General features: G+C 50.2%; 1 protein-coding gene and 1 long non-coding RNA gene across 3 annotated transcripts; one reads left to right on the top strand and one right to left on the bottom strand.

The window, feature by feature from the left end:
- Positions 1–847: 847 nt before the first annotated feature.
- LOC310678427 lies at positions 848–14,167 on the top strand. Its single transcript, XR_014511758.1, has 2 exons — positions 848–3,710; positions 4,156–14,167. It is a non-coding gene; the product is annotated as an uncharacterized lncRNA (long non-coding RNA).
- RTN4RL2 (reticulon 4 receptor like 2) lies at positions 14,044–25,060 on the bottom strand. Of its 2 annotated transcripts, none has more exons than XM_083442295.1 (3): positions 24,308–25,060; positions 16,719–17,194; positions 14,044–15,814 (listed from the first exon to the last, which is right to left on the bottom strand). In XM_083442295.1, exons 1-3 carry the CDS (start codon positions 24,336–24,338, stop codon positions 15,017–15,019), a joined length of 1,305 nt encoding a protein of 434 aa, XP_083298421.1. In that variant the 5' UTR covers positions 24,339–25,060; the 3' UTR covers positions 14,044–15,016. The 2 variants fall into 2 exon arrangements, with proteins under 2 accessions (XP_083298421.1, XP_083298422.1); XM_083442296.1 differs by lacking the exon at positions 24,308–25,060 and adding an exon at positions 19,624–21,004.
- Between the last annotated feature and the right edge of the window lie 1,371 nt (positions 25,061–26,431).

Here is a 26,431-nt window from a genome sequence, read left to right as displayed (position 1 = left end):
ATCCTTTACCCTTCACAAGACAGGAAATGCCCAGAACATCTTTGCTGATACCTACCTATCTAGTTTTCCTCTGAAGATGGTTGTCTTTCACCAGATCCTATGGCAGTGGATTTCAAATATCCATTGTCCACTGAAAACAGATCTGTTCAGAGAGAGGCACATTTAAAACCATTGATTTCAAAGATGTCTCAGGGACAACAAACTACACATGACATGGGAAATTGGATTCTGTAATGTCATGTCATTTGCTTAAAAGCATCTGTGAAGAAGGGGTTTGGATTTGGATTGTGGTTACTGTGCTGGGGGGAAAGGAGGGGAAAAACCACTTCCTCCTGCACTGTTTCCCTGACCAAATAAGACACCCACCCCCCCAGATGCTGTTATCAGCCATGGAGTCAAATAAGCACAGGCATTACTATTCCCTTCTGTGATGAACAGCAGCCGGGCATGTGAGATTTGATAAAATCATGGAAACATTATAGGGGGAAGTGTTCAACTTTGCTTCCATAGCATGGCAGCCCAAATGCCTCCCACCCCACCTCCTCTATATGGCTGCTTTTAAGCAAACAAAAAGATGTCAGAAGAGCCAGTCCATGGACCTCTCACTTCATGGTGGCTTAACAGTCACCTAATTCAGCATAGACTTAGGGACGTTAGTTTGGTCCTTAAGCACTACATGTCGTTTTTGTGCTGGACGGCAATACCTGCATTCCAAATCATTTAGGTTTCAAAATTTAGTGTTAGGTGTAGAAGAAGTTTAGCACCCTTTTATTCTTCCACCCACTGATTTATCCTGCGGTGCCCAGATGCAAAAGAGGACACGGCTTCTGCATGTAGATGAAGGACTTGGCCAAGATAATGTGCCATTGCTTCCAAGAGAGGTTGCACACATGTTTTCTGCCTTGGGAATGGAAGTAATTTTGCTGCCCCAAATAGATGTGTTTGACTTACTTCCCAGTGTCTCATGTTCTTTTAATATCCATCATGCGGATGTCTCTGGGAAGGTCAAATTTACAGCTGGCTGTCACGTCAAGGCTCAGGGGAAACATGGAGTCCAGTTCCATACCATTCCCATGCCCTCTTTTCGTAGGCCGCTCTCTCACTTCTCGATTGATTTATTTTCTGAAAGCTCCCTTGAATGGCTTCCTGGCATTCCCTGCATCTGCCTGCCAGCCTACGCTCCTCTCTGCTCCAACCTGCTCCCTCATCCTGGCTGCCTTCCCCAGAAGACCAATCTCCTTTTGCCGCTCCTGCCAGAGTGACCCCAAGAACCAAGGCGGGGAGGGGGGGGATTCCCGGAATCAATGCTTACCCCTGCGGGTCGCGTGGCTCTCACAGAGCCTGCATTATTCCTGTGCAGCTGGAGCGGGAAGGGAATGCAGTGGCCCGTAGGCTTTTCACAAACGCAGGACTTCCAGCTGCGATTTGGCCGGAGTGTTCCTGCCACCGGGATCATTGAGATTTATTTGTGTTTATAGAGCCCTGTTGAGCCCAGCAGAGTTGACAGTAGTTGCAAGCTTCTGCCCTAAGTACTATATAAACTCTGTCAGCAGCTGAATCATGCCTGGGTTGATCTGCCGGCTTCTTAGAGCAAGGTGGCTGACAGGAAGGGGAGAGAAAGGCGACAGCCTAGTCAAATGAATGCAGCAGGACAGGCCTTCAGGCACCTTGACCTGTGGTTCAGCTAGTGGGCTCTCCCCTCCCCTCTCGTCTCTCTTACAAAGAAGGGCCTATCCAATATTTAGTGGCACAGTTCTGTCTCTTTCCCACATCGTGAGAGCTTGAAGGAGCCAGGTGCCATCGCCTCGCCTTCGGATTCCATCTCTCTGTGTGTCAGAAGAGGGAAAAGTTCCTGTATCAAGAGCAGGGATGGGGTCATCTTGAAGGGTTTGCAGAAAGAAAATTTTGCAGGGGGGCAGGAGGGTGCAGAGAAAGAAGGGGAGCTGCTGTGGAGGGCAGGAAGTGGGGGGAAAGCCATTTTGCAGCAGCTGGCTTACACTCTGGGCTGCAGAGGTTCTTCAGGTCAGGGGCAGAGGCGGGCATGAATGGTGCCAGCTGCAGAAACATGGCACGGCTTTCGGTGGTGGGAGAGGACCCAGCATATGGTTCAGCAGAGGGTCTTCGAGCCAAGATGACCCGGGGAGGGTTCCTGCCTAATATTACACATTGCTGCAAAAGAGGAAAGTCCCTACCAAGGACAAGAGAGAACAGGTTCCTGTCCTGTCTGCTACTTCGTATAAATGCAGATTTAGTAATAATGGGCATAATTTAAATAGAAGCAGAAGAATCCCCACCATAGAATGGAAGACTGTGACTTGCTCAGTCTACTACCATCCATGTGAGGTTGATCAGCAACTTCACACACTCTCTCTCACACACAAACACTGCTCACCCTCACTTCCTATGGTCAAATCATATTGAACCAAGCAACCCTTCCAATAGAGAGCTATCCTCTGTAAAAACAGGACACCTGGCCACTCTAACAATACCTGCTCAGAGCTGATGCAGAGAGCTTTCCTTCCTAATAAGTGCATTTATCAAAAACTGGACTGGAATCCCTGGATTACAAAGGAACATCTTATGAAAACATGGATCTGTATGACTGATGATATGACAAAGGCAATAGCCTGGATCATGCCTAAAAGATGAGTGCCTCCTTTTGTGAGGTCAGCCCAGGCAAACAGCACCCCCATTCTTACAAAGGTGGGACTCTGCTTCTGCTTCTGCCTTCGTCACCTTCTCGTCTAGGCTAACCGGATTCCTCGGCGCTGCTGTCTGATGTCCTGGGTTCTTGAAATATCTTTCCCTTTCCATGTTAGCATCTTAATAGCCTTATGTCTTTAAGATACAAAACCATTTAAGGCCTTTATCTTCTGCTTTCCTGCTGCCTAATCCTCCTGATCCCCCTCCGAACAGCTGTTTCTTCCATCAAATTGGAACGCAACTAACCTTAGATTGAGTGACCACCCAATGAGTTGTGGCAAGGGGACCAAATTCCCTGCTGACCCCTGAACCAGGGCAGGATGGGTGTGAGCCGCTGAGCAATGACCAGCTGCAGTTCCGTCCCCACCAACTGAGATAGCAGCATCCTCTGTCCTTGAAGAGGTGGTGGGAGAGAATGAGAAAGACTCTCCTCCCTCAGTGGTGCCAAATGCATGTGGGAGGGGAAGGAAAGAGACCCGAGAGCACACAATCCGTCAGTGTCAGAGACAAAACAAGAACCCAATGGCCATTTCAAGAGAGGCAATTCATTTCCTCCTCAAACCAGATGTGCAGAGAACAAGGATGAAGAACTATGAGAGTGTTTCAAAGAACAGCGTAAGAGGCTGTATCCTCCGTCGCCCAACAGCAGTGAATGCATCATGCATTTATTTCCTAGATGAGAAAAGCGGCAACTGCTTCCCTCATGCAAGGGGCCAAACGAGATGAAATGCCATTTATGCCCTCGAAGCACTGATGTGAATGGCTTTTAAAAGTAAAGAGCAGACACGGAGACCTGATGGGGCAATGACACAAGGGTTGTCACTTGCAGCTGGGTCCAGCTCAGTCTCCTTCTTTGTTGCTGCTACAGGGATGCTCTCCCCAGGGAGGCTCACCGGGCACCTTCACTACTTATCTCTAGGCAAAAGCTTTTCTCCCAGGTCGTTGGGTAAATAAACATTCAGTGGCCTTTTAAACTGTGTGTGTTGGAGTTACTGTTTGTTGCTATGGTATTGTCAGGGAACTGCCATCAGTGTCCGAGGGAGAGAGCAAGCTCTGAAGGGATCCCAGGGAGCGTCCCGGGAGTGGGAGAGGCAGCCCATCTTCTGGGGGAGAGAATCAGCGTAGCTCCAGTGGAGAAGGGGGGGGGGGGAGATGGGGGAATCGGCGAGGTGGTCCCATGACTCCTTGCCGGGGACCAGCGGGGAGAGAAGGGGTCCTCCGCTGCCCACGCCCTCCTTGCGCAGAAGGCTTCCGCACAGGGAAAGTAGGCGAAGACTGGGCGTCAAAGAACTTCTTTGCTGGAAGAAGTTTAAGAAACGCCCACTGATGAATTCTGCCAGCGATTGAGACGGTTACGGGTGAGTCGCTGCCCGGACAGGAAAGGTTCACTCAGGCAACCCAGCCAGATGTTGGGACAAGCTTACGCACGAGCAACCCCTAGAACCATTACAGGTATGTATTTTTGTGTTTTTATATTGTAAACTGCCCTGTGACCTTCAGATGAAGGGTGGTAAAGAAAAAATAATGCTAATAATGATGACGACAACAACAATGTAGGAGGATTTAAGCTCACAACCACCAACACCACCAGTGCTTCCCCACTCTGGCTCCCCCTGCCCTATGCAGACTATTTGCACTAGAAAAGTAAAAGAAGAATATGGTCGGGGCAGAAGAGAGAAAAGCCATATGTGGGGAGAAGCCTTCTGGGAAGCTGGCCTCTGATCTGGAAGCCAGGCCCCCGGTTCCCTGACGTGTGGCACGATCAGAAGTATGAAAATCATGCATCACGTCTGCACACTCCTTGAAGCCAGCGTTTAGATTTAAAAGCAACAACAGCAGCGAAAGCCAGCATAAGGAGTGATGTGAAATATGCAGGTCCAAGGCCAGAATTCCAGCTCTTCCAGCGATGCTCAAAGCAGGGATCACTGCAGCCACATTAGCTGCCTGACAAAGAGAGTCAAAGCAAACCTGAACTGAAAACCAGATCAAAATTTTGTTGTGTGAGGCTGAGAATTACTTCCTTGAACCCAAATGGGAGCTGTGGAAAGGCATCGGGTTACGGATTCAGCCGTGTGGGCTTGACTTGAAATAGAAACTGATGGCACACTCATTAATAACCATCAGAAAGCATCATGGAGATGTACAACCAGAGAGTCTGGGGAGGTTCTTTTAAAATATATATTTTGTCCATCGGTACCTGCCCTCTGGGAAACTGCAGGCATGCCAGAGTCCTGTTGCTTTTATGTGATGGATATCCGTAGCAGGCAGGCAAACAGGTCGATGGCAGAGATGCCACAGTGAGGTGGGGAAAGGAGAGGAGCCAGTCCTTCTGGTCTCTCCTCCCTCCCCCATTCGGACAGGACATGGTCAACATCACTTGGTACCTGCTGAGGCTTCCCTCCTGAGCAGAGGTCCCTCCACTGAGCTCCTGATCTTGCTCCTCCTCCTCCTCCTCATCTGCCTGTAATATGCCCTCTCTGAGCATAGAAGCAGCTGCCAGAGGGAGGAGATGGGTGAGTAGCATCCTCTGTATGGGCTTTCACACTCTCCAAGCATTTGTGTACATTTGGCCACATTGGGGGGAGGGCAAGGAAGTGGGCAGTGGGGCAAGCGGCAAAAAAGAGGTGGACCTGATCAGAGGTGGAAGCCCACTGAGGGCATCCCACCCAAGGGACTCTCCCTCCCCAAAGCTGGAGCGGGTGCTGATCACATGCAGTTGTTCTTGCTGAACATTTGTTATTTATAACTAAACAGGCCAAAGTGCAAATCCCTCTGCTTAAAACAAAGGTTAAAAGTGTATTGTTTGGCCTGTAATGATCCTATTGCTCTTATTATACTGAGATAGAAATATGCAACTACATACACACTCTTAAAATAGGATGCTTTTTTTTGCAGGGGCAATTAAATGTCAAATCTAGCAAAGAGTCAGGTCTCTAAATTTGGCTGAAATCTTGCCTTTCCTCTCCCTTTCTCCCGCCAGTCTCCAAATGCCAGTCCCATGACTGGGAGAGGACGGGCAGTTTGAAACCACCCTTTTTTCACCTTTGATGCAAGAATCACATACACACTAGTTGTTAATTCAACAGCAAGTTCCCTGCCAAAGGGTGTATTTATGGTGATTTATGTCTATAGTATCTCGTATAGCAGTTTCCCCCTCTTGAAGCTCTGAGAGAGACAACAAATTAGATCCATTAATTTTGCTTTGTTTCTGCTGACCCCCTGCAAGACTGAAAGGGCCAGCCCCAGGCATTATGCTGCCTAAAGCAAAGGCCAAAATAGTGTTTCTCCCATTCGTTTATTATTTATCGTTTACATACTGCAACTTGCCAAGGTGGTTTCTAAGCCATTTACAAATATAAAACAAATCACCAAAAAAGCCAACTGGACTGATTTGGCAACTGAATCTTACTTGAACACTGGCAGGGTCTGCCATCACAGCTGAGACAAGCAGGCTGATTTAAGAGCTGCAGGTCAGGCTGTGTGTCATGCACAACTCTGCTTTCTCAACACCACCTTGCCACTGCTCCCTGACTCTCTGGATCTGCTGCCTGAGGCAGCTGCCTCCCTCTGGCTAAGAATCTGGCTGGCTCTAAACCAGACCAGAAGAACTTCAGTCACAGTGGAGCCCAAACACCACAACACCAAAGGTTCAGTGGTTCAACTCCTTTCTGACACGGCCTTTTGGGAACTGGGAAGTTGAGTTGCCAGCTTCCCCTCCACCCCAAAGATGCCTTTAAACAGCTGCATAAAAAGAAGAAATTTGGTAGATCAGCTCCTTGCCCCCAGCATGCAGATAACCACGACAGGAAATTTTTAGACATGCTAGCCAGAAAGCAGTTGAAGGCACAAGTGCTTTGCTAGGAAAAGAGTTTGCGACCCAATCAGCAAGACAGAAGGAAGAGGGGTCTTTCACATGCATTTCAATTTTGATTATTTTCGGTAGCCTTGACTGTTACTTAAGCACGTCAGCCTTTGAAATGCATCCTTGACCTTTCAACTCAGCAGTGATTTGCTTTGTTTGACAAAGCACAGCAGTGCTCTTCCAGAGAATGTCATTCCATGCTAAAAAGAGGGATTTGCTTTGTTTTATCGAGTGAGTGACATACGTACAGAACATGTTAACCGCAAGCGGGCCATACATCTGACCTCTGTAATTGGCATCATTGAGTTTCACCCGAGACCGTCACGTTGCTAGAGTCACAAAGCCACTAAATACCAGATAAAGCCTTCTCTGAGCTGAGCCTTGCACCTTACACGGAGAGCCCATTTTCTATATAGATAAACCCAGATCTGAAGTACTGATACAAAGGCATTAGCTATCCACTTGGTAGGCTCCAGCAGTGAGCGCAGGTTCAAGTTAAGTCCTGCTCCATGACTGCACCAAGAAGCTCTGCACTTAAGCCCAGTTCTGCTTGCAAAGCACCATACTGATGTGGAGAATAAGAGAAAAGGCTTTCTCTTCTAGCTTACTGTTTCAGAAAAGGAAAATAGAATGGCTAGATCAATATATTTTCTCAAAGTATGTGACACCGTTAGCATTGAAGCAGTTTGCAATCCAGGTTGTTTCTGTGCAGGCTGATCCTATGCATCTTTACCCAGCAGGAAGTTCCACCAAGTTCTGTGGTGCTTACTCTTTAGGGCATAGGTTAAGAGTCTTAAAGTTCAGGACAACCGGCAGGAATGGGAAACCTCAGGTCTGGGGCCAAATGCAGCTCTCCAGGCCTCTCCATCCAGCTGTCAGGGCATGGCCCAGGCCACACATCCCCAAGACTGCTTTGTTCCCTCCTTGACTTCTTTTGTCTGGTTGGAACATGTCCCTGAACAGTGAAAATTATAACAAAAGGAGAGCCCTGACAGATCTGGCCAATGGTCAATCTAGTCCAACATCCTGTTGTCACAGTGGCCAACCAGTTGTCAAGTGGAAGGCTGTAGGCATGATCTGAGGGCAACAGCACTCTTCCTCCCAAGGTTTCCAGCAACTGGTTTTCAGGAGCCTCCAACAAAGGTGGCAGAAGATAGCCATTCTGGCTTGCAGCCAATGACAGGCTGCTTTAGTCCTCATCTAAAGCCATCCAAGTTAGTGGCCATCACTGCCTCTTGTTCCTGGTTTTTATGTGCCTGGAACATAACAATCAGGTGAGTTTCTCCACCCACTTTTGCCTCTGCTCCTGCCCTCCACTGGCATGTGGCCCCTGGAAAGTTTCTCACAAAGCAATCTGGCCCTGAACAGGGTTCCCCATCACTGTCGATTCCTAAATGTGGCACTGGCGGTTTTTCAGTGCTAACCATTAATGGGACCCCTTGGCAAAGGGACTGGATAAGCCACTTGCATCGATCCAGCTCAGTTAAGCTTGGAAAGGAAAACAATATCTTGATGGCTAGAACACCTGGCTGCATTTAATTTCTTACAATGCCAGGGCTTGCTCAAGCAAGCTCTCCCCAATGGCACTTCTCCATCTGTAACACCAAGTTCCTTTGTATGCAGCTCTTGACTGATTCAGGAAATTTAGGGAGCTGCACAGAAACAAGTCACTCCAGGGATGTTGACATTGCAAATTTCTCACTGCATGGTCCAGAAGGGCAGAGTTAAGGGGATGAATGCATAGGACAGGACAGTTCCCACTGGCTGATTCAAGATGCCCTTGCGGAAAAAGGACAGAGCCTCCTCTTTCCTCCTTTAACAATGGGAAGAAAGAGGTGGTGTTCGGAGTGGCAATCTACATTTCATCAGGGCTTCATTTAGAAGAAGAGAAATGTCAATAGTTTTCATGCCTTCATTTATTTACATACCGCTTGGGGAGGAAAGGAAGGTCACTTTGCCCTCTGTAAAGCCTGATAACCGCCATTAGTAAATAGTGGATTAAAAAAGAGGAGAGAGAGAGACTAGTTAATTCACTTGTTAAGCTGGCTGCGCAGAGGGGGCAGCCTCATATTCCACTGCTTTCCTATTTTCTCTTCCAACAACTGAAAGCGGAACAATGTGGAATGGACAGATCGCTCCTTAATTATCTTCTCCATATGCTTCCCTTCAAAGTGTTTGGAATCGGTCTCCCTTACGGAAGGGACATAAGCACAGGCAGTGCTGGGGATGCTGTGCAGGCGCCCAAAAGGAAATTCTACAGCAAGGTAATAATACAAGCTGCAGTTTCTGACTCACTTGTTCACAACAAGACAATCTGAATAATGGCTTCGTCTGCATCATTTATTCCTTCTCCCTAGTTAGGAACAACATAGAAAGTTGCCTGATGCCATGCTCTCTAGGACAGGGGTATCTCCCAGCTGGGGATTTAACCCAAGACCTTCTGCTTGCTAAGCAAATTCTCTGCCACTGAGCTACAGCCCTTCACCAGGCCCTACCCAGGGGCAGATCCACTATGAAACTAATGAAGTCTAAGCTTCAGGGCCCCTAATTCTAGAGGGCGGCAGAAACTACTTGCTTAGAAACATTGGGTCTAGAAGAACCAATCTGAGTTGCATGACTCTAATGGATCACACACACACACAATCCCAAGGTTTGCAAGTCAGTAGCACAGATGTTGTAAACAACCCCATTGAAGAAGATAACATTGGTTACCCAGACCTTGTTGCTGATTGTAAAGAGGCCCCCATGACTGTTCAAGCTTCAGGGCCCCCAGAATTTAGGTCCACCACTGGCCCTGTCCAGGGCAGAACACTCCAACTGTAGATGCCACACCCAGTGGACAGACTGCACACACAGGACTCTGGCCACAGGATCCAGTCCTTTGACTGTGGCAGCTGAGCTGTGGCTAAGCAGGGCAGTGGTACACAAATACTTCTTCTGTTTAGGAGTCTGTGAGAGCTCATAGGAACAGCAGGTCGACAAGGTGTGGGATTAACACCCGATGCAGGAGTACCTGTCTGGAGGAGTTGCTGCCAGGTATTTTAAGAGAAAATACAGAACATGAGCTGCAGCAAGCCCAATTTCAAATATCAACCCCTGCATCAAGCCATAGCTTTTAACATAAAATTTGGGAAGCATCCTGAGTAACAAGGGTCTTGCAAAGATGGCTGAGGTAAGGTAAGCAAAGCATTTAGCTTCCCATTCCCCAAACTGCCCTGCTGTAATAGTTCAGCACACAGGAGAAAGTGAGGACAGAGGTCTATTTTGCCCAATGGCAGGGATGGGGAACCTCTGGCCCTCCAGAAGTTATCAGGCTCTGCCTCCCATCAGCCCTAGCCAGTATGGCCATTAGCAAGGAATTGGGAGTGTCAGAGCCCAGCGGCATATGGAGGGCTACAGTTTCCCCGCCACTGCCCTATATGGGGTACTGCACTCCTCATGGCAAGCAAGCAGCACCGGTTTCAGGGTAATATGGGCGGTTTCCCCACACAGGGTGCCAAGTTGAGTAGGTGCAAAACAACAAACAACAACAACAAATGTATTTATATGAGTACCTACTAAGAAGATCCATAAAATAGGCAACTGTACCAAAGGAAATTATTGAGAAAATAAGCAATATTGGGGGGGAGGGAGGAAATTTTGCCTTTGCTCAGGGCACCATGTTACCAAAGTCCACCTTTGCAACTGAGCAAGGCATAGGAATTTGTGACTCATCCCAGCACTACAGATTTTTGCCATTCGTCCTAAGGATTGCCCGTGCCCAGCTCAGGAGCAAATTGGACTTAAAGGTTAGCAACCGGAACAAATGGGTCACCCAGACGTCAGTGGCTGTGATTACTAATGAGAGCAAGTTCGGCGCATCTCTTCACACAAACAGAGGCCAGTGTCGGTGGCGGTTCTCAGGGAGAGCCAAGCCTCCAGAAGCCTTTTGGAACGACGCGTCTTCCAGTTTCCACAGCGGCTCCGCACAAAAGAAGCAAGAGAGACGCTAGGTTTTCCGGGGGGTTGTTGCTGTGGCAAAGATGAGGCGGGCTGCTGACTGCCGCGACAATAGCAGGTCACCCCCATCATCTTCTGTCTGGACAGGAAGCCCTGCCTGCACAATCTCGTGGATGTTTGCCTGTGTTTAAGAGGAAGGGTGGGCAGGAGGCACGAGACGGTGTGTAATTTGTAAAGATTCCATGCTGAGATGTAGCTATGCGTATGTGTGTTTGTATCTTCCCGAGCCTTCATTCTCACATCCCTCTCTCCGCCCCCCTGCTGCTCTGAAATAGCATCTGGGATAAGGGGTCATGAATATTTCACAAGGATAATTACCTGACCTGGAAAGACTGAGCCCGCTGGAGTCTTGCTGGCAGATTTAATGGCACTTTCCTCCCGTTTCACGGCTCAGCATGGCCCTCGCTGCAGCTCTGGCCTTTGCCTGCACCCCTGCCAATTAACCCTAACTTCATACTCATTCACTCGCTTGCCCACCCTTCCACAGGAACACCAGAGAGCTGGTTCTGTTGCTCAGTCACCCCAACGTGTACGTGTGTGTGTCTCTTCAATTCTCCTCACATTCCAGCTCCCAAAACCCCTTTCAATGGACCTGCCTATTTAACCTGCCTCAGACAACACACACATACACACACCGTATGCATACATCACACCTGTACTCTCACATTTAACTTTGGCTACGAGCAGCCTTCTACCTGCTAAAAATAACCCACTCTTCCAGCTCTAACATCCTCTCTCTCCCTTATGTGAAGTTAAATTAAGAAAGCTGCTGCCCTCGGAGTGGGATAATATACACGCTCTTCTTGCTGCTTCAACCCCAACCCCGCCCTTCTTTCCACATATTAAAAAAGAGCCTCTCTAGCACCATCTCTCTCTATCACAATTTGCAGGCACCCCAGGGCAATATTAAGCACTATAAAGCCAAGCATTCTGGTGCTAGCCACCTGATCCACACTCTCCCTGAACACATACCCCAGGGCTCTATTGAATTTTTATTTTAGGAAGGTTGGGATCGCTCCTATCTTTACAAAACATACTTGCAGCCTATTTCGAAAACTAAAAATAAAAAACGGGGGGGGGGGGCTGGCTGGTTGCAGAGACTTGGAGAGTTTTAAGATGCAGATAGTTCTCTTGCTGGTAAACTTATCAGGGGAATGGGGACAAGAAAGGAGAAAATGCTATTTTTTTTAAAGCATATCATGTTGCCAAAGGAGGACTCTCTTGGCAAATAATCAAAAGAATTAAGTAGAACATGTCCTTTTAAAAAAGAAGCCTGTGTGAGGAATACCAACACTGAATATTTTCAATTTAACACGGCATCCTAAAAGACGATTTTTGATCCCCTTCCAGTTATCCATCACAAGCCTCTCTGTTTAGAATATTAACCCTGTACAAGTATTTGTACCCAAAACATATACAATAACCGTGTACAGTGGTACCTTGGGTTACGAACTTAATTCATTCCGGAGGTCCGTTCTTAACCCGAAACCATTCTTAACCTGAGGCACACTTTCACTAATGGGGCCTCCTGCTGCCGCCGCCTCACAATTTCTGTTCTCTTCCTGGGGCAAAGTTCTCAACCCAAGGTACTACTTCCGGGTTAGCAGAGTTTGTAACCCAAAGCATTTGTAACCCGAGGTACCACTGTATAACAGGAATAAGAGCTCAGGAAAAGGGAGGTAAGTACTACTGGCTTTCTGAACATCTGATGCCCATTCCAGGACTAGAAGGACTCTCCCTTCAATCTGAGAGGAGGCCATCTTTCTTCAGGGTGGGCCAGAACAAATTATTAGGATGCTCTGAAAATGAAAGGATTCTTTCCCACCAAAAGCTATGACCCTTTCATGCACCCATGGGAAAAACCTTGTGACGAGGAACCTGTAGCTCTCTAGATGTTGTTGGACTACAACACTCCTCATTCCTACCCATTGGCAGGCTGGCAGGAGTTGAAGACCCCCAACATCGGGAGGATGTCCAACCCTGCCTTATGAGGACCCTCCCTCTTGACATAGCTTCCTCTCTCTATGGTCCACATTGCTTATAGAAGCAACTTTCAGTGGAGGTAGCAGGGTGTGTTGCTCTTGCTGCTAAACAAGCTAAGGGTCCATCCAACCCCTCAAAGACTATCACACATTTATTACAGCCTAAGAACATAAGAAGAGCCCACCCACTGAATCAAGTCAGTGGCCCATCTAGTCCAGTATCCTGTTCTCACAGTAGCCAACCAGATGTCTGTGGGAAACCCAAAAGCAGTACCTGAGCACAACAGCAAGCTCCTCTCCTGCAGCTTCCGGAAACTGCTATTCAGAGGCATACTGCCTTTGACAGTAGTCGAGGCAGAGCATAGCCATCAGAGTTAGTAGCCATTGATAGCTTTATCCTCCATGGATTTGTCTAATCATCTTTTAAAGCCATCCAAGTTGGTGGCAATCACTGCTTCTTGTGGAAGCATAAACCTTCAAGGAGTATTATCCATTGCCAAAATAAATGTGTTTGGGTTTTATGCTACAGTGCTCTTGTTTTTGCTGCCAGTAATTTCTTCCAAATTGCTATGACCCAGCCAGATTTTATATTACCCCTAGCTCTTTTGGACACTAACCTCTTGGGCTATATATGCAACAACACTTCCAGGACCACACTATATGGTTACTATGGGGCCAGCCAGGCTACAACAGCAACAGGAGATGGCTTCAGGTCTTCCATCCCATCAACATCTCTGACAGCCTCTATCTCTAGGATTTGTGAGAATAATCCACTGCTGGAATTTCTCCAATGAGGCCTTCAAGTAACATTCAACTGATGGAAGAGGGCGGATTATAAAGTGTAGCCAAAGCTTTAGAGTTAGGGTGTTTTAATTGTTGTCCAAATTTGCTTTGTAAACGACTTTGCTTACTTTCTGCTGAAAGGTAGCATATAAATAAATATTGTAAATAAGCTATGCAGCAGGCTAAGACAGAAGTAGAGGCTGTTTCAACCCAACTAAGCCTAGAAAGACCTGTGGACTAATGTATCTGAAAGGAGCCCTTGTTCCAAAGCTCTGGGCCTGTTTTAAGCAGGTACACTTTTATAAAGTAAACATGTGATTATGAGAACACTTGTATAAGAAAAGGCACACATTGGGAAGCTGGACTCAGTTGTGTTTCTTTGTCAAGTGTAGCACTCTGCAGCAAACGCAGGTTACATGGCAGCAGACATAGGCCAATGTGAGTGAAGACCAGTTGCAATAACGGAATTTCTGAAGTAACCATGGATGAATGGACTGGATCTCTTTCAATAACCAAATGACTGGCTTAAGGGCTACTCCAGGAAGTATCCATACAAGAATGTGTAGTGAGAAATGAGCAACCTTTGGCAGAAGAATGAGCTACTCATTTCTAGTTAACTGCCAGTCAGCCAGCCATTACGGACTTCTTACACCTCATCATGGTTCTCTCCACGTATCCCATTACAAACTTCCTTGAGTGACCAAGTCCACCAAGCCATACTAAAATAGTTTAATAGTTCTCCAACCAACCAATTTTTTGGCCTTTTTTTCAAGGGAAAATAGGGGCACAGGAAGACATGGAGGCACCAAGGGTAGGGTGGGGAGAGGACACAGCCACACAAAAAAATGAAGACCAGCAGTTATGAGCAAGGGCCAATTCACATGATCGTGTTTATCATGAGATAACTGCAACTGTTGCCTAAGACTTGGTAGTATGGAAGAGCCAACACAGCCACTTTCATCATCATGTAGACACTATCCCTGCCAATGAAGATTAGCTTACCCAGTGAAACATTGCACTGGGTAATTATTACCTGAACTGATTATGTGAGTTGGTCCCCTGGTGTTTAAACTAAAAACCCCAAAACATATACCAAATAATGGGGGAGGAGTCAAGAGTGACAAGGGCCCAAGATTCCTGTAGCCTTCTGCGGCTCAGGAGGAGAATGGTATTTCTTTTCTTTTTTTTCTGAGTTGAGATATCCTATCCGATTGGACAAAGCAGGCACTTATGTGCATGGTAGGATACTGAAGAAAGAACAGAACCTCTGAAGATCAGATCCTCATTCATTCCGCACTTCCTTGTCATGCACAGAAGAGATCCCTGCTCTTTCCAGGATATGGAAAACACAGAAGGCCTCGTAACAGCCCTGGATAGCAGTAGCATTAAGGGAACATCTTTAGCGGAATTATGCAACACCCCAGAAATAAAAAGGGGGGTGCTCTTGCCATATTTTCACAAAATATGTCAGATACCACCCAGAAAGTGGCTCCAGTGTTAAGTCTCACAAATGGCCAGGAAAGCAGCAGCAACGGATCTAGTCTCCCTTTGTCCCTGTAGCAGGAGGAAGCTTAATCCCTTTGGCCTCAGCTAAGCGCTGGGTGGGGACCCATCCTGGCTTGGATCTCCCAGAGAGTCAGTTCTCAAAAGGCAGCTTAGCATCCAGCAGAGCAGCCACCCTCCATTGTCAAAACCAGGAAGGTCCCCAAAGCATCAGCAGCCAGGGAAAGGGAAGCAACAGGAAGCCAATCCTGGTACCTCCAGAGTCCAGAGAAGAACAGCCAGGTCCCGGGCACCCCTTTTTCAGCTGCCCCCCTTCTTCGTTGCCATAGCCCCCCCAGTAGCCGTCCTCCGTGGGTGGGTCATACTTGGGGCTGCGGATGTCATTCGCCGGCACGTCCCTGTAGAAGGAGGAGGGGTCGGCGGGAGGCGACCCCCCGAGGCCATAGAGGTGATTGGATGAGCCATTGGAGTGAGGGCGGGGGTGAGGGTGGGGGTGAGCTGCTCCATTCTCCCACTCGGGCCTGCAACCCCAGTCAAAGCCTACAGGGTGGTGGTTGCCCGGCGGGCAGCCCCGGAAGGCCGTTTCGTTGAGGCGGCGCATGTCGCGCCCCACGCGGTCGGCCGGAGAAGTGCATATGACGTCCGAGACGGAGACGCGCGTGCGTTGGAACCAGGCCCAGAGGGATCGGGCCCGGCAGTCGCAGGCCCACGGGTTGTTGTTGAGGCGTAGGAACTCCAGGGACGGCAAGTCTGAGAGGGTTTCCCCGGAGAGGGTGGTCAGGCTGTTGTTGAACAAGTACAGGATGGTGAGCTTGCCCAGATCACGGAAGGCCCAAGTTGGAACAGCATGCAGGCGGTTCCTGTGCAGCAACAGGCGGTCCAATCCAGACAGACCCCGGAAGACGTTCTCGGAAAGCTGCCAGATCTTGTTGCCGTGCAGGAAAAGGTGGCTCAGGTTTGCCAGATCCACAAAAAGGTCGTCCTGGGAGATGCAGGAAGAAAGGACAAGCTGTGAAGACACCGCTGGCAAAAGGAACAACCCCAAAGGCCTCTTCCTCCATATGGGAGATTCTAGGCCGATTGTCAACTCAAGACTGTAGACATTCATTGCTGCCTCCCCACCTTTCCAGATCTCTCCCACACAGCTACACAGGATTTACTGCTGGACGCAAAGCCAGAGTTTTATGAGGAAGTTGACTCCTGCGCTTTGGTTGAGGAAATGATACAGGCTGGCTCCCAAGTCCCCCACCCACAAACTTTGCCCTCCCCCGCTAAGGATGTGGCTTGAAGCACTGAGGCATGATCTGCAAATGCATTTTTGCTGCTGCAGGCCAGGCTGCAGCTCCCCTACTCTTAAGCCACAGCGCGCCCGAGGCCGGATAGGCATGTGGTTTTTAAGTGAGTCGCTGGCAGGGCACAGAGAACCTGCCTTCAGGGGAGGACCAGCCATGTGGGGGTGGAAGGCTGAGCGGCACACCAGTTCCTTGCCGGTCTTCAGAGAGAAATGGCGGAGAGGCCTCCATTTGTCCTCTCAGAAGGCACATCTTAAACCATCTATGTGGAAACATGTCAACACCTCACCTCATCGACCCACCTCCCTGTTCTGCCCAGTGAGACTCTCTCCTATCCATCTGCTTGCTGGAAACTCAGAGGAAATTCCCCATCTGTCCTCAGGCTCCACTGCCAGTCATTTTTCTTCCTTGCCACTCCCATCATCTTTCCTTGAGAATATGCCCCACAAGGTCAAAAGGAACTTAAGCCCAGAGGACCGCCAGGGGAGAAAGGGGTCCATACCTCCACGGCCCACCTGGGGAAAAGCTCCCCCTAGAGGCCAGAGGCAGTGGCCCAAGTTCCACGCTAACCCACAACCAAGCAATCTGGCTCACCTGCAGGCAAAGCAGGTTGTTCTCCTGAAGGTAGAGGTATTGGAGGCTGAAGAGGTTACGGAAGATGGTGGTCGGCAAGCTGCTCAGCTGGCAGCGGTACAGGTGCAGAGACTGCAGCCGCTCCAGCCCGCGGAAAGTGTCTGCGTCCAGGGTGCGCAAATTGCGGTTGTCCCCCAGGTCCAGCCACTCCAGAGCTTGGAGGTGGCGGAAGGTGCCCGGCTGGATGGAGGAGATGTTGTTGGAGTAGAGCCAGAGGGTGACGAGGCTCGGCCCAAACATGCCGGGCCGCAGGGTCCCAATCAGGTTGTTCTGCAGGAAGAGACGCTGAGCATTGGCGGGCAGGATCCGTGGCACCGAGGAGAAGTTGTTGGCCTGGCAGCTGACCGTGGGCGGAGAAAAGTAGCAGGTGCAAAGCATGGGGCACATGGCTGCCACCAGAGGAAAGGCCAACAGGAGGAGGAAGGTGGGAGCCAAGCCTGGAAGCAGAGAAGGACAGGCAATGAGATGCTTCCTTCAGCAACCATCACCCCCCGCCCTTATGTGGAATATCCTAGGAGTGGTCCCGCCTTCCCTGTCCACCCACTTCATTGCTATTTCAAGACAGCTACTTATTCAAAGCTGGGCTGGGGAAGCTGTGGCCGCCTAGATTTTGTTGGACTATTAACTCCCATTATCCCGGACTACTGGACATGCTAGCTGGGGCTGCTGGGAGTTGGAGTCCAATGACATCTGGAAGGCAATAAGTTTCCCACTCATGAATTAAAACAGGGTTTCTCAAACTTGGGTCTCCAGCTGTTTTTGGACTATAATCCCCATCACCCCTGACCACTGGTCCCGCTAGCTAGGGAAGATGGGAGTTGTAGTCCAAAAACAGCAGAAGACCTAAGTTTGGGAAACCCTGATTTAAAATCTTTATACCCCAGCTTTCCTCTTGAGAGCTTAAGGGGGCTATTCCCATTATTCTCCTCCTCATCTTCATCATCACCCCACCCTTGCTCTAACCACTACACCACACTAGCTCTCTTTAGTACTCCCCCCACAATACACACATACTACCTAGATACTTCAAAGGTTCAGTTGTCAGGCTTCCAGTTAAAAACATAATTTTGAAAGATCAAAACAGAATGTCAACATTGTGTTCTTGACGGGTCAGTTACATTTCCCAGCTCTTTATCTTTGATTTCTTTTAAATGAAAGTAATAGCCAGTAAAAGAGGAGAAAGAAAGCCAAAATCCTCCCACTTTTCAAGAGCTGCGATGCAGAGAGAGAGATCCCAAACCGTGAGACTCACAAGTCACCAGAGCTGGCAACCCTGAGAGGCGTATCCCATATGAGGAGGCATGCTCCCCTAGGCAAGAGAGCCGAAGATGTCATCCTTCGCACGCAATTTCTCACGTGAGACCCCTCCTCCTCGTGCAAGTGTGCATGGTCCCCAACCTCTGCATGCATGCGTGTGGGCAGTGTGACGTGGCAAACGAGTAACACAAGCTGCCGATGCCGTTTCGGTAGTTCACACCACCTCCACGCGGGCCCTACGCTGCCTTCCCACTCTCCCCAGCCTCCATGCTGCTCATGACAAGTCCTTCAAGGAGCCTCGCCAACACCCAGAATGCTTCGACACAGCTCCATCTTTATCAGCATCAACAACATTGTAAAGGCTGTCATATTCCTGCCCCCCCCCCCCCCGGAAAATGACAGTCCCCATGTCTCTTCAATAAGAGACACCTGAAATCACACACCTCTCACCCAGCTTAACTTTACAGTTTTGACATGTTCGCTGTTATGGGACTTGCATGAAGCATACTGGGAAAAGCCTCCTTTTGGCTACACCAGTCATAGTTGGGAGATAGGGGTAGCGTAGACACTAAGCACAATTTAAGCCCATTTCGCTACCTCAAAGAATTCTGGGCACTGCAATTTCCTCCTCATGGGGTTTAAAATTCCCAGCAACCCTTTACAAATCCCAGTGTTCAGAATTCTTTAAGGGAGGATTTCACTCCACAGGTCAGGAGATTCACAAGTGTGGCACCTGAGAAGGCCAGGACCCCCTGCCCCAACCCTCCTTTTGCTGTAAGATTACAAGCAGAAGACTTGCACTGACCCAGTTAAACAGAGCAGGCACACATGGGGGGGCGCAGGCTGAATGGCCAGTGGGACAAGAAGGAATTGCAAGACAGCTGCTAACAGATGCCAAGGTGAAATGCTGCTGCCCCCCCACCAAATCCACCACAGAATCCAATTCTTCCCCCTCTTCCCAGTTTTTTTTAAAGAATTCTGTTTGTGCTCAGTTTTGGACTATTACCACAAGCTGGTAGCAAAGGAACATAAATTTTCAACAACAAAAAAGTCCTAACTTACATAACATATGCCATGCCAAGGAAAGGAAAGGAAAGGAAAGGAGTGTCTCTCCCACCCCCACCGCGTTTTTACTGATGGGTAGCTTTGTGACAATAACAGGCACAACTTTGGCAGGATATGACACAGGCAGGACTGGGATTCAGGTTGTGAATCAAATTACAGAACTGATAGTCACAAAAATACATGTCGCTTTATAGCTCCAAAAGCATGGCTTTGAGTCGGCAGCAACCATGCATGCTCCACAACCAAAGAGACACATGAGGCAGAGTTCTGTTTGCAGGACCTGTTTTTCACCCCTGAAGTAGGGAGGGAAATCTGCCCTGACCTCCGTGCTCCATTCCTGCTAAAACACCTGCCCTAAAACCCTGGGGTGGGGTGGAAGGAAGCCTATGTTCCTCAGTGCCATCAGCAGTGGCCATTTCCTCCAATAATGGCAGGCCAGTTTTCCCTCAAGGGAGAACAGGGAAAAAGCCTTTATCTTGAGCAGAGGGGGGGGGGGGGCAGAGAAGAGACGGAGCTGCAGCTGCTACTAATGTTGACTGCTTGCCTCTTGTCTCTGGACTCCTCTCTCTCTCTCTCTCTCTCTCTCTGGTGCGGTGGAACCGGCTGTAACCCAAGGAGTCTCATCCATAATTCAGGCCTGTGGCTTTTCGCTGGAGCTTGGGCAGAGAAAAAGCAGAGGGGAAAGGGATTGGAAGCTTCGCATCTCTCCCCATAAAAGCCCTCTGGCCTCTCTGCCTCATCTTAGGGGGAAGGGAGGCTTGCAGGCAAGTTCTAGATACTGCTGACCTCCCTATGCCCCACCCCAGCCAACTCTCACACCCCCACCCTTGAATCTCATGGGGGTTTTCACAGCAAATTCCTTCTCAGCTCCACCCACTCCACATTTTCCCAATATTCTCAGGAATTACCCACCCACAGTTACCTTCCCGGTCTCCTCTCCAACCTAATCCCCCCACAAAATCATCAGCGTATGGGGAATGCTTTGCTTCGATTCCTCCCCCCCCCCCCAGCAAATGCAAGAGGTGCTCATTCATAATTTTCAAGGTGAAAAGCTGAACGGCTCAGACGAGACCGAGCGCATTTGTATGAGACCAAAAACGCTATTTTACTACCCTTGTTGCTCAACTGCAATGAGAGGAGATGTTCTTGGCTAGAGCACTAAGAATGTGTGCCCTGTAATCCCCATCCAAGCCGACACCAGCACCCCCACCCCCGCTCTTAAAGACATTTCTCCCTCCTAAACTGCTTCTCCTGAGATTTAAAACCCTTGATCCTTCCCTCAGAAGAAAACTTCACCAAATGTTCATTAACCTTGTGAGAGGATTCCAGTCCGTACTACGAATAGCACAAGCTCCTCAATGCACTCTGGCTTTTAAACACACTGTTATGGATGGATTTTACCACTCCCTTGGGAAGGCACAGGAACAACTTGCACCATGATGGGAAGGAACAGCGTGGGGGCATGGGGCACATGCAGAGGGATTTCAAGGCAGAGGTGAGGAAGCTGGAAGCAGACCCTGCCATCTCCCCCTACCTGGTGTCTTGTGAATGTGCACGTGAGGGCCTTTCCTTCATTTATATGGGGCACACAGAGGAAGGAAGGAGGTGGGACATCCTGCCAGACAGACTCAGTTCCCGGGCTAGTTGAAAGGAAGGAAAGTTGTGGTGGGAAGCTGAGATGGGATGGGTTGATTTCCCCCAACTGGGCAACACAACCCTGTAGTGGCCTGCAAAATGGGGGGCTTTGCATCAGTCCTTTTTCCCCAGCCTAACTTGCCTCACAGGGTTGTTGTGGGGGCAAGAGAGGAGAATCAGCTCACTGCGGGAAAGGCAGGATAAAAATGGTAACAAAACCGAAAATAAATAAGATCTGTGCCTACTAGCCAGGAAGAACTTGGGAAGGGGAGGATTAATACAGAAGTTTTCTACCACCACGTCAAGGCTGAAAGCATGGTCTGACCTGGGATGCACAGCTAGATTGGTTCCATTTTTAACTCAAGAGGTAGGAGTGAAATCAATGGCAGTAGATGTGCTCTCAATCCCAGGAGGAAGGGGATGAAATGAGACAGTATTTCCAGTTCTTGCAGAAAGCCTGGCTTCTTAAGGGACACTATTTCCTCCCTATCTTCACCTCCACCTCTTGATCCTTTCAGCTCATGAAGAACCTGCTCTCTCCCAAGCAGGGAGGAACTACAGAAACACACACCAGAGCACCTTTCCTGCAGGCTGAACATCTCTTCTAAAAATCAGGGCATGGTATTGACTGGGATCCTCCAAGGGGGAGAGCCTCTTCTCGCAGCCTTGCCCTCCCTCCTCTAAATGCTGTACAGCTACCCTGGTTTGAGAGAGAGAGAGAGAGAGAGAGAGAGAGAGAGAGAGAGAGAGAGAGAGGCCTATCTGCTCCTTTGGCTGCCAGCTGTTGGTTTTGTCTTCCTCTGCCAGAAGAAAGTAATGCTGATCTCCAAAGTTTTAATGCTGGAAAAGTCAACTAGGTTTAAAGATTCTCAAATCTTTTTTAAAATAAACAAATAGCATCCTGATGAATACTCAAATAGTGGGTGCAAAGGGCTTCTTCTGAAAAAGGTGGCTATATTCAATGGGCCCTGTTTTGTGCCAGCCTTTTGAGCTCATCATCCCATCGCTTTCACCACCAGCCTCTGTTCTGAACCTTGGAGATCTTTTAAATGTGTTGGCGCCAGGTTAGGGTCCAGCATGCCGTGATAGCAGCAGTACTGGTGCTCCATTCATCAAGTATTGATTCCCATCTTAACACACCAGAACTCTCCCCTACTATGGAGAATTATTGCCCTTTTGGAAAGAGCCTTTGCTTACCCCTTTGCTTACCCCTTACAGGAAGGATTGGCAGCTGGCAGCTGGAAGACTGGCAGCTGGACAGATGCAGACCTGAGAGGGGTGCCATCTGACTTACCGGTTGCCAACCTACTTGCAGTTAAAGTAACAACAGGCCACTCTGGGAAAGAAAAGTCAAGGATGTGGCCCTCCAGCGTGATTCCATTCACAGAGGGAATGCTTCTCCTTCCTTCCATCCCCATGGGGTTTAATGGCTGGTCAGGGCCTCACATATCTGTTTACTGGCCTGCTTTCAAGGTGGGAGGCAAACAGTGGGCTGGCTCAGCCTACCTAGCTATTGTTGTCTTGGGGAGGGTCCCCCCTCCCCCAGCATTGAACTTTCTCTTTATGTTTGCAGTGTAGATTACAAGAAAAGGGAAACATGGAGAAAATTAACTTTGAAATTAAAAGAATAAACTAAATCAGAAGATATGTGCTTACAAAAGATCTGTGCATACTATCCAGTCAGAAATAAATAAGCTGCACTCCAGAATGCCACAGATTCCCTCTCACCACCACCACATCGCATGGTTTGCCTCTAGACCTGGGTGCTTAACGCTGAACAATTTCCCATCTGGAGCCACAAGTTGACATGATCTATGGGGAAGCTCACTGAGTCCAGATTTTCACCCCTGGTCACATATATCCTTGTTTGCGGCTATCTGTCTGTATGGCTGGTCCAGGTACGCATGTTCCAATGTTTATAGAATCCTGTGTCGGAATCAGCAGAGCTGCATAGGACAAGCAAGGTTTGTCCAGGCTAGGACCCATCCAAGGAGCTGGGGTGCCTGCGTGTTCCAGTGCAGGATCTGGCCGGAAGCGCTACGCGATGTGCGATCAGAGACCAAGGCAGGCAACACTCAAGCCCTGCTCCTAAATCTGGGGAACCATGGTGGGTGCTGAGATCAGAAATGACAACTCAGTTGTGCGTAGGCTGGGGGGGTTAAGACAAGTGTCCCTGGGAGGGGCCAGAGGTAGCAGGTCTGACGTAGCTGGTGACGCGGATAAAGCTGAAAACAACCCAACTCCTCTTTCGTCCATAATTTAACACCCCCAAAATAAGCAGCTGCCTGTTGTTGCGTAACCCATTGGGGGCCAGGCTATAAATGGCAACAAGCAGAGTAGAGCAGAAAGCCACCGGCATCCCTCCAGCCAGCCAGCCAGGCAGGGCCATTGCCTCGCCTGAACTCTAGCCCGGTCTCCTGATCCCGGGACCCACACGGGCCATGCATCTGTCCTGCAGGACAGCAGCGCCAGGGAGATCTACAGCACCTGCCATTCCTTGGCTACTGCCTCATTCGCTGGCAGCGCACATCCTCCGTCCTTTATGAATTCAGCACTGATCAGCCCTCCAGAGATGGAGAAGCCCATTGCAGTCTCTCTCTCTCTCACACACACACTGGCCCTGTCCATCACCTTTAGAGTCTATCTCCTCTCAATGCCAAGAAGAAACGGTGCGCATCCTTCCAACTTCGGGACACTTCACCTTGCTGGAGAAGAGAAATGGCCTTGCTGAGCTGGAGGGGGAAAGGTCTCCAGCCTCCTCTGTGCCTACAGAACCCCACCTCCTGGCCTCCGGAGCCACTTTGGAACGGATACCCCTCTAGAAGTTGCACAATCCTGTCCAGGTGGCATGGGGGGGGGCTGCTAATGAGGCTTTCTGAGCAATTTTGAGTCAGGCAAATTAGACCACTCCTGTAATCTTCCTTGGGGCTATCCATCCGAGATGGTTTTTCTAAAACCATCAGAAGAGTAGCGCTCTCTTTCTCTCTCACACACACATACACAGCGTCCTTCGCCAGGACATCATCGCTAGTGTGTGGTGCTTGTGTGCCTCCACATTATTAAGGCACCGGATCGGGGAAAGAGCAGTTATTTCAGAACCATCAAAGCACAGAATAACTGGACAGCCCCAGAAGACGCCCATTATCTCCAGTCCACGTGAGCATAATAGCGCCTTTGGAAATGGTGCCACCTCAAGGTCGCCTTGGGGCTGGAGTGGGCAAACAACCGAGTGCCTGCGTGTGTGTGCCTGCGTGTATATTCCCACGAGATATTTCCCGTGTTCTCGAAAGGGACATCTCAAGGCGATGGGAAATAAAGCTTCGCTTTTTCCTTTCCTTTCTGAACTCAAAGGAACCACCACCATATGGACTCCTGACCGATCGTGCCCCATTCTCCCCTCGCTTTGACAGCCAGTTTACACGCGAGGTCCCGTTCTCTCTCTCCCCCCCCCCCCACATCTCCCCGCCCCCTAATAAAAAACCCCCACCAAGTTCTTGTTCCTCGCCCATCCTCACGATCAAAACATTCGTGTCCCGCATTCCAGACCTCCCGAAAACGGATGGAGGGGGTGGAGGTGGGTGCTCCTCACTTACCGTACAGGGTGGGTCCTAGACGGAGCCGCATGGTGCCAGGCAGGCTCGGTGGAGGGACGGAAGAAAACGGCAAAAAATAAGAAAGACAGACAAAACCTCAGGAGAAGAAAAGGAATGAACGAAGAGACAAGGAGGAGGAGGAGGAGGAGGAGGAGGAGGAGGAGGAGGAGGAGAAAGCAGTAGCGGCGGCGGGTGGGTGGGTGGGGGGCGGGGAGGGTCGCGATCGCCTCGGAAGTCCTCGCTGGAGAGCAAACGCGCTCGGCGTCCCGGGACTCCCTAGAGAAGCTCCTGCGCGACGGGGCGCAAGGCGAGGGGTCGCGGCAGCCCGGGCGCGTCTGGGCGCAGCCTGCGGGGGATCATGGCCCGCCTGGGGCCAGCCAGCCAAGCGGCCGGCCGGCCGGCCACCCTCCTTTGGCCCGGCGGCGGCGGCGCTACCCTCCGCTCCGCCGGCGAGAGCTGCCGGACGGAGGCTTCATCCCGGACGAGCCGCCTGGCACCATCTGCTCCGCTCGGCTCGGCGCGCGCGCGTCGCCCCGGCGCAGCCAACCACTCCGCGAAAGGGAGCGCAGGCGGCCGGGCGGCGGCGCCTTATTCCCAGGGCCGGCTGGGGCTCCGCCCCCCCGCGGCCGCGCTTTAACCCTTTCGGAGCGGGACGGACGGACGGACGGAGGGTCGTCCTCCCCTTCGTCCTCCCCGATCTTCTCTGCCCACTGCTGCCCGGCCAACCTTGCCCGGCAGCCCCTCACTCGGCCCCGCCCACCTGCTTCCCGCCCACGCACCTCGCCCCACCCTGCAGGCGTCATCGCGTCTGGACTCCGCGGGGGGTCGCATGCCCTGCCCTTCCCCTGGAAAGGGGCGGGGGGTGGGACGGGGCGCCCGCGGAAAGTCAACAATAGGCGCCACGCGCCCAGATCTTGCACTCCGCATTAATTAATACGAATTAAACGTTCTCGCTTCAGTCCCCACGGGGGACACCCCTCCAGCTGCCCCACCCCGTGCACACTTACTTGGGAGTAAGCTCCCATTGAAGCCGGCGCTTTGTGGGGTGAATGAATGGTTGGGCAAAGAAAAAGTTAAGGAGATCTGAGCATGCGCCCCCACCCGTACACCTGTTCCGACGCGCACCTTCCCGATGGCTCCAAACGCAGATTGCGCCTCCTGCACAGAGAAGCGGAGGTTGGAGGAGATGAACTGTGTAGCCAGGCGCTTTCTGAGAAGCGGCTGGAGGCCAGGGCGTAAGCCTCTCCCGCCGCATGCTAAGTGATCATAGAAAGAGGGTGCTTCTGAGCATGTGCAGAGTTTTCCTTCTACTTAGGAACTGCAATTGGATTTGGCTGAAGGCAGGGGCTAGAAGGATTAGAGGGCACGGCTGTCGAGGAAGCGCGACCTCCTCAGCTCCCCCTCTTTGAACAGAGCAACCGTGGGGAGAAGTTTCTGATCTCCGACGTGTTTGGCTCGTGCTTGCCTCACGGCAAAAAGCGGGACTGTTCTTTAGGGTTGGGAAATCTGGTTTCGTTTCCGTTGGAAAGATTTCGAGGTATTTCTCAGCAGCCTGGCAGAGCGAGTGAGCAAGCAAGCAAGCAAGCGGGGTGGGGGTGGGGAATCGGAGTATCAGCGCCTACTTCCCCCAAATCGAAGTGGTTGGGCAAGTGACCTTGGCCAACTCGCTCTCTCCAAAACACACACACGTTTAGAGAGAGAAGTTCGGGGCAGAATACAGTAAAACACAGCTCCATGGAGCTGGAGCAGATGGGAAGTCGCTTACACTGAAAAACAGCCGATCTATAAGGCTGAAACAAGTTTAAGGACGCGGTTCTTTCGTGTAAACGTCGGGGCTCTGGCTACAGGCGTGGGGACGTTGCGGCCTTTCCAGTGTTGCTGGACTCCAGCTCCCATCATCCCTGACCACAGGGCATACTGACTAGGGCTGACGGAAATGGGAACCTCATCCCATGGCTCATCCAGAAAATTTGCCCTATTGGAAGAGCATGGAAACAGAAAACGCGAACCAAAAGAAAGTCTGTGCGGAGAGCAGGATCGACACCTTTCTCCCTACTGCGCTCAACTGCGCTTGCTCCCACAGTCCAGGATTCCAGCCTCGGTGCAATTGGAATTTCTCTACCG

This window comes from Podarcis tiliguerta, assembly GCF_965153285.1.
Source record: "Podarcis tiliguerta genome assembly, chromosome: 1".
NCBI classification, from domain to species: domain Eukaryota; kingdom Metazoa; phylum Chordata; class Lepidosauria; order Squamata; family Lacertidae; genus Podarcis; species Podarcis tiliguerta.
The sequence above is the reverse complement of the archived record's forward strand: the minus strand, read 5'-3'. Positions and strand labels throughout refer to the sequence as shown.